This window comes from Sinocyclocheilus rhinocerous, unplaced genomic scaffold (genome assembly GCF_001515625.1).
Source record: "Sinocyclocheilus rhinocerous isolate Xijiao unplaced genomic scaffold, SAMN03320098_v1.1 scaffold552, whole genome shotgun sequence".
NCBI lineage: Eukaryota > Metazoa > Chordata > Actinopteri > Cypriniformes > Cyprinidae > Sinocyclocheilus > Sinocyclocheilus rhinocerous.
The window spans coordinates 262019-270218 of record NW_015625574.1 but is presented as its reverse complement, the minus strand read 5'-3'; the positions used below and the strand labels follow the sequence as shown (position 1 = coordinate 270218).

At 40.9% G+C, this 8200-nt stretch overlaps 2 protein-coding genes across 5 annotated transcripts in view; one reads left to right on the top strand and one right to left on the bottom strand.

Moving 5' to 3' along the window:
- The window catches only part of ifngr1lb1 (interferon gamma receptor 1-like b1), a 19159-nt gene extending 16761 nt beyond the window's left edge, over positions 1 to 2398 (bottom strand). For both annotated transcript variants that reach the window (XM_016566796.1, XM_016566805.1), the window contains exon 1: positions 2253 to 2398. In XM_016566796.1, coding sequence (XP_016422282.1) covers positions 2253 to 2328 — 76 coding nt within the window. In that variant the 5' untranslated portion in view covers positions 2329 to 2398. The remainder of the gene's footprint in view (positions 1 to 2252) is intronic.
- Positions 2399 to 4054: 1656 nt separating this feature from the next.
- On the top strand, positions 4055 to 7948 carry LOC107751448 (uncharacterized). Of its 3 annotated transcripts, none has more exons than XM_016567191.1 (3): positions 4055 to 4241; positions 5321 to 5491; positions 6718 to 7948. In XM_016567191.1, exon 3 carries the CDS (start codon positions 6735 to 6737, stop codon positions 7377 to 7379), a length of 645 nt encoding a protein of 214 aa, XP_016422677.1. In that variant the 5' UTR covers positions 4055 to 4241; positions 5321 to 5491; positions 6718 to 6734; the 3' UTR covers positions 7380 to 7948. The 3 variants fall into 3 exon arrangements, with proteins under 3 accessions (XP_016422677.1, XP_016422693.1, XP_016422685.1); XM_016567199.1 differs by lacking the exon at positions 4055 to 4241 and adding an exon at positions 4260 to 4954; XM_016567207.1 differs by lacking the exon at positions 5321 to 5491.
- Positions 7949 to 8200: the final 252 nt, after the last annotated feature.

Genomic DNA, 8200 nt, shown 5'->3' with positions numbered 1-8200 from the left:
GGAAACAGCTGTGGTGTGATGAGGGGTGAACGCAGTGAAAACTTAGGCTACAGTAGATGGGGAACCGATTATTGCTCCCCCATGATATTTTGTAAACTGGATTTATGACAAAGAACTGCACAGATGCAATCTATCGATAAACACACACCTTGTCCTCTGTTTCTCGCTCTGCGCCGCTGCGGTCTGCGGATTGAAAAAGAATGCGCTGAAAGACGGGGAGGAGCCAATCGAAGTCTGCCGCCGTTTTCATATGAAATTGAAAGGGGACTGAGCCGATCACGAGTTCGTGTACAGTTTATGGAGCTAATCGCAAAATTCTAGGGGGGCTGAGTAGTCATTTTAGGGGGGCTATAGCCCCCTAAAAATGGCCTAGCGACGCCCATGTATATATCTATGGTGTAGACAGCATCACTGATTATAATGAGTTCCATAGTATTTTGTTGCGCCACGCCGCTCTCGTCCGGTGTAACATTGGTTTTGCTTCACAGAACTAATCGTTGCCTGGGTTGCGTACGTATGTGTGGGACGGAGCTATCAAAATAGGGGCGAGACCCTTTTGGGGTATGGGCGTGTTTGTTTTGGTGATTTCAAATGTCAACATTGGCTACCAGAAATCGCTTACCCCACCTTTAAGTGTATTGAAGTCATTTTGAGCCGTGGTTTTCTCACAGAACTGCACATCTGTATGTGTGTCCTGCCTGAGCTGATGATCTCACCGGCTCAGTAACATCCTCCACAGTGTTTCATGACGCAGACGGCCTTCACTGACCTCTCCTGCCGTAGTTTGCACTCTCATGGTAACAACAACCTTTTTGACTGATGGATCGCTTCTTAAGATTAACAGTTCTTCCCCAGGAATTTGGCAACTAAATACATTTTTCCTACAGAAGCACATATCATTGCTTATCACACAGCTCTCTGGAATACTTGAGAGTGACTGGTCATTCATGGCTTTCAGCTGACAGATATTTGCTAATATTCACTGTCATCAATGGCAATGCTTTATATCAGACCGCTCATCCGGATAAGTGTACTGGCCCTACTACCACAAACTCGCTCTCATTTTTTAATTTATTTATTTTAAACAAACGCAACCACCACCACCATCTTGCACCTCAATCAACAGTAGTGAACTTCACCTCAGAGGACTATAGTATTATTACTGTAATACTGTTACAGTGTTCATCATGCTGCTAGGATGATTCATTGTTTTTAGTTATTAATTTATTTTTAGTAGAAGCTTTAGGATAATATACAGGTAAAATTATGAAATAATGTTTAATTAATGATTTGGCTGGCTCAAACTAATTAAATCTCAGTCAACATAATTCTCTCTTTATTGTCTTGCTTTTTATTATTTTAGCCGATTTTATTTCTTGTTCACATTATATGTGAACCTTTAAGCAGAAATATATGTCTTTTGTAAAGTACTTACTTTTATAAAACTTTGTGGTGCTAATTAAATAATTTTCATATTCACTGGTATTGAATGATTACCATGTTTATTGATGGTATTTAGCATGGTAGAGTAAAACCAAGAGCATGCCAACCAAAAACACTGTAGTACTGTAATTTGTGGTAGATATTATCAGTGTAATACTGGCAATGTAAACCCTTGTTGTTTGTGCTGTAAAGCTTCCCCTTTAACTTTTAACATAAAGTGCCTTGACACAGTAAATAATACAGTCTTTGTTTTTGATTCTAGACGCAAAAGAGGAGAAGGAACATTTTGTTATATTACAACTAGTTTCCTCGGATCTAGGCTATTAGCTCAAGCTCTATACTGAAAACAACAACAGAAATGAAGGGGAACCTTTAGCTTAAGTTAGCACACAGGCTCGTTACGTCTATAAAAAACACACAGGCTCGCTACTATAGATCTCTAACCAAATGCGAACTAGTTTGAATCTCAAGGGATTTATAACTGAAGCAGGCTAATGTCTGTTGTAGACTGAACTCAAAAACAGACTAGACGATAAAATATCATAATTGTAAACTGTGCTTATATTTCCAGGATTTCCATGACCGTGCCTGGGAACCCAAACATGCCTGCTATCATCCACGCATTCAAATAATACAAACGCAGCGATTGTATAGTATATCGAATATACTAGAATGTCTTTTATTTTAATATTACGTGAACGCATGCTGCATATCTCATAGACGCTCACAATGGGACACATAAAAAGATACAATATAATACAACAATGTGCCACCGTTAGCGCGAGAGGCTTCAGCAAAATGATACTCACCAAAACCAAAGACTCCTGGGAACAGTAAGGCGTAAAACACACCAAACTGGACAACAGGATCCTTCGACATTGTCATAAATCTGTTTTCTAAAACGCGTTCAGATGTGTTTCCTAAAGCATTTCCTGAGTGGGCTCTGTGTTCTGGTCTCTCTTCTACTGGAGCCGATCTGACAGGGTTGCCAAATATTCCGCCCGACAAATCAACAAGGCGACCGGTTCGTGCTTTAATACATTATAAACTGTATAGGTAATTTCTTTATTTGATTGGTAATATATATATATTTTTTTTCCTAATATATGAATTCTCCTAACATGGTGAAACGTTGTATTTCGTCTTTCGATTTTAAACAAATCTGGCAACTCGGTGAAATAAAAGATCCGGTGCTTTCCACCTTGTGGATACATTTCAAAGAAACATAATAGCCCCAAAGCAAAAAGCTGTCAGGAAAGTCAGCTTACCCGAGTGCTCGGTAAAGGAAATGGACTAAACATAAGCCTAATTATATTAGTGTAAGGAGACCAAGACTGTAATAATTTCTCAGTGTGGTCAGTTATTTTTAAAAGTCATGTTTAGTCACTGTTATTGCTAAGGAAAGGTTTACACACTGATCCAATAGCCTGCAGTGTTGTCACATAGGCTATACAGTGTGGTTATTTGTCATAGGCTAGTATTACCTGCTGTGGTTACACTTTATTCTAAGGTGTCCTTGTTACAGTGTAATTATACATTTAAGAACTTAGTAATATTAATTAGCTACATGCACTTACTAAATGGATAGGGTTAAGATTAAGGGTTTGGCACAGGGTTACTTGCATGTAATTATGCATAATTAATTGTTATTATAATAGTAATTACATGTAACATGTGCCTGATTTGAGAAGAAATGACTCTTTAAAACACACAACAATTTACTCCAACCTAACACACACACACACACACACACACACACACACATATAGAGTCTTAATGCCAGTGTGGTTTTACGATGTTCACTTCTTAGCCAAACAGATATAGAAATATTTTGTTCAGATTTACAAATTTAATTTTACATTTCCTGCACTGGCCAAGAAATCACAGCAGCGTCTCTACTTCCTCCGCAAACGGCGAAGAGCCAGAGCCCCGGCCCCCATCATGTGCACCTTCTACAGAGGCAGCATCGAGAGCATTCTGACGAGCTGCATCACTGTGTGCTATGGGTCCTGCCGCAAGACCCTTCAACGCATAGTGAGAGCAGCTGAGAAGATCGTTGGTGTCTCTCTTCCCTCCCTCCAGGACATCTATGGAACCCGTCTCAACCGCAAAGCCCTCTGCATTGCAGGTGATCCCACCCACCCGACACACAGCTTCTTCAGGCTGCTGCAATCAGGGAGGAGACTGCGGGGTCTCCAGGCCAGGACCAGCAGACTGAAGGACAGCTTCATCCTTCAGGCAGTCAGGAAGCTAAACTCCCTCCCGACCTTGCCCCCCTCCCCTCTTTTGCCCCATGCACCCCTGATGTCTGACCCTCCGACCCCCCCAGCTCCCACATCCCCAGGTCCTTCCACTCTAACACACACTGACCCGCACCAGTCAAGTTCGTAAATAAGGATGATAAATCATAAAAATATGAATAGAAATATTGTTTGAAAACACAACAATTATAACCATACACTCTTTATGTTTTTAAACCTTTTTATTTTTATTTTTAAATATTCATCAAGATTTCCAGAACTTCCAGTAGACCCTGCCCTGCTTCAAGCACATGCTTTTATAAGCTTCATCTGTGCTTACATAATTTTTTTTATTGACTGTCTCACGTTATTCCCAGATGTAGTTAACATTTTCCTTCTTGGCTTAGCCGGTCATGCATAGCAAGATGCTGAGGACACGGTCATGTGGCTTTGGCAGCCTCTGAATCCGGTAAGTCCAACCCCGCAGCCCATGAATGAGCTGTTAGGTCCAGACGCTCAGACCGAGAGATGGAGATGTGTTTGACTGCCGACAAACAGGTACTGTGTGCATTTTTACCTTTTCTTTTCCTTCTGTTTAGATGTGACACTGTAAATGGAGCCATATGTAGACAGTGTTTATCTAAAGACAGTCTAACCACTTTAACAAGACATAAAAATCTTTGCCCAGGGTATTATCTTTTGACAGCTCAGACAGCTCACAGACTTTTTTCTCTGATCAGTTACAGGAAACTGTGAATCAGCACAGGCAAAGCTGCCAGGAATTCTTTATGAAGGACAATCTTTATGAACTGGTCCATTATGTAGACCCTGTATTCAAAGCTAGGAAGAGGATTTAACGATCGAAAGTGATGTTAGTTGAGAACGAACAGTTCACGGTTCATGTTTACAAGAGCTCTTAAAGCACTGTTTGCTCTGTGCGAGAGGTGAGATGGAAAGTAAATCTTGAGCGAGCTCAGACATGCTGATGAAGTGTGGACACACCCTGGTGTTATTCAGGGCAGAAAATGGAGGACAGCTGCATGCGTTCTGGACCAGCAGGAGAAACAGTGGTTGCTAACGGCACGTCACCTCCGGCCAGTTTTGTTGCATAATAAGAAACCCAAGCATAGTTTAAGACATAGATTGGAAGTAGACTGCCAATTCAAACGACAGTACTGCAGCTGAACTGCTGCTTAGGAATTTTAGTGAGTGTCTAGCTCATAAAATCCAAACCTTCGGGTTTGAAGTTGCCCAAGAAAGCCGATAAAAAGGTAAGGCTTCATTATTGATGATGTAGATAAGTGCAAATACTTGAATGGAAAACAGTGTTTTAAATAGGCCGACGATGCAGTTGTCTGTGTAAAGTTAAAAATGGGCAGTGCTAAACTCTTGTAAACTCTTCTATTGTCATTGTTTTATTATTATTTAATGCAGAATATTCATTACGATTTCTGCTGCATTCCCGAAGCTGACATGGAAATACAGTCAATGTCAAATTTGCTTACATTTCAATAGTGCAGAATGCTTTTCTTTATTTTCAAAATCTTCACACTCCTCGTGGTAGACGAGCTTTTCATTGTGGCCCTCTGAACCATTTTATGTTCACCGTGTTTCTCTGGACAATATTGTTCTTTCAGCCAGCTGAGACAGCAGCTCAAACTGTCCCTTAAAACCATGGCACTGCTCAAAGTGGGCCGCACCACAGACTGTCAGAGGACCGAGCCTGGTTTATTGGCCTCTCTACATCTCGCATTGGCTGACTAACCAGCACAGTGGCGCTCCTGTTCACGCATCACTGAAACATACTGGTGGGTCGCAGCTCTTTCACTTACAAGGAGACTGGCTCTGTTCTGAAATCTGGCCAGCATTTAAAGGCACACTCTGGGCTGTTCCAAAAGATAGAACAATTCTTGGCATATTAAGACAAATCCTTCTTAAAGACAAAGTATCCTTTATAGAAATGAATAGCAACAAGCTCAGGGATAATCACCCAAGATAACGGAGGGACAGAGAACTATACTACTGTCGTAAATAGAATTAATTTAGTAAATTAATTCAGTAAGTCAATAAAATAGTTCAGTCTAATTCAAAATGAATCATTTTACCCAATGTTTTAGATTTCATTATGCGATTTTGCAGTGGTTTTGTCAGGCACCAAATAGGACGCTGCATTGATGACGTATTTTTGTAGAACAATTAGTGTCACTATAACTCCCTTGACAAAATCCAACTCGATTTATCCATTAGCTTTTGGATTATTAAACTCTGTGACCAAAAAAGTTTCTGATTCTTACACGTTTTGTTCATCATGGTAATTTGAACAAAGTGTTTACATCGGATTGGTTTTAATGGAAACTGTAACGGTCTCTGTTGGTCTCTACTGGTAATTTGTCACCTTCTATTGGTGGCTTGTTCAAACCACTAAATCCTAAAGCAATATGTCCCAAAACACACTACAGAAACCATTTATAATGGTTTTAATGGATAATAGTTGATGGTTTGTAATGTCTGCATTGGTATTTATAGTGAAAACCATTAGAATTTTGGTGATGGTTTCTATATTTTTTTTCAGCAGGGCCGATAGCCTCTGTAGTCCCATTTAGCCACTTGTTAACAATCGCCTTTTCCAAGACAAGTAAAGCTTTAAAAAAAGACAATATATTTTAAGCGTTAACCACAGACCTTATTTCATGCGTTTAACCAAAATCCATTCAAAAACACCCACTGACTTCGGGACGATGGAACTGAAAATGCTAAATTGCGACCTCGTTTCTGGGTTTTGGCCTACGGCATTGTCATCCCTGAAGCATGCTATATACTACCCATTCAGAGTTACTTCAGCCTTTTCAAAGACCCGAAATAAACATTGAGCTGTACGCAATGCGGGCTGTAAGAAGAGCGATGCAAATCGTCACTAATGAGGTTTCATTTCAGTTAGGATGCTGTCTGCAGACACAAGGCAGCTGACCAGGTATTGGAACGGATCCACGGTCGAAGCTGAACAATAATTTATTTTTATTTCTTGCACACGCAGGTCTCAAAGGAATCCCGATGATCCTGTGCAGTCCGATGAGCTTTGCAGTGCTGTGCTGCATACTGTGGCTCGCTGCGCCTGCCTTCCTGCGCTCTGAATTCAAGGTGGCCTACGTGACTGAGCGCAGCGTGTACATGTGCACATGTGCCCAGGATCTGACCTTCTGTGAGAAGATGAACTCCAGCGAGTTCAGCAACTGCAAGGATCAATCATCTGTCCTGCACAGGGCCGAGAGTCCCAGCCCGGTTCACAAAAAGAATCTGACGGTGTGGTACAGCTCGCCTCTTAACGTGCCCCTCCTGCTGAACAACTCTGAGGTGCAGCACCTGTCTCTGATCCAGTGCAAGCCCGCCGCCGAGCAGCCCGTCCCGTTCGAGTACTTCACAGTGCAGCGCTTGGAGACTCTAACGGTCACCTATCCCTTCTGGAAGCCTGGACAGAGCTATAAAATTATCATAGGCAAGGACAGGGACGCCCCTTACCACGAGGAGGCGAGGATCGCTGTCATTCATACCTCTGTGCTGACCGGCAAAACAGAGCTGAAGTCCTACACAGTCCAAACCAACGTGGACCGCAGCGGAATGATGTCCTTCCCGAACATTTTTATGTCTCGCAATGGGCTTTCGGAAATGTCCAGGATATTTTTCACTTTTCTGTACTGAGAGGCGTTTTTTGTTTTTTCAGGAATTTAAAAGCTTCATTGTAGTCACTATAACACAAATAGCTGCCGTGCATACTTAAGAATGGATATGCTTATACAATTACATTATACTTATTGCATACGTTGCAAACATCAAAATCGTTCAGAATCACAAATGATCATAATACTAAACAAGAACAAGTTCATTCTCTGAGGTTTGTAATGTGGGCTTTGCACATGCGCGAGGATTTCATTCTCTTAAGATGTTTTGAATTTACAATAAATAAAATAGAATACTATTGATTTTTTAAAAATGTATTTATATAAATAAAAAATGGCAAAGAATTGTGTGATGCTGTTGTTAAACATTCTAGCACCCTGCAGAATCTGTTCCGCTTAGACCGAGAGGTAGTCATTTGTAATTTCTGTTCAAAAAAGCAAAAGCACACTTGAGATAAGAACGCATTTGCTGCAGCAAACATGCTGTTTTAGCTTGTCTCTACATGTCTTTTACTCGTATCTAAGCATTCCGCATCACAAGTGCATCGCTGCGCCAGGTGAGCTACTGAGCAAATTTAATAGATCAGAAAAGCCAATCATTTGTGTGAAAAGGAATAAAAGTTGTTGGTGTTCCACTGCTTCTAGTGTTCATTTCACGTGGAAACTGCAGTGAATTTCATGTAGCCTGTTTTGTAGTTATGCGAAAATGTAGATAGAGTTTTTCAAATGTTGTCAAAAACATACCATGTGATGTCACAAATTTTTAGCTACTCATAATAGTATGATAGTGACGTAACATAGTGACGTTCAGCATATGCTGACTAGTTGCATCAGGAAGGACCA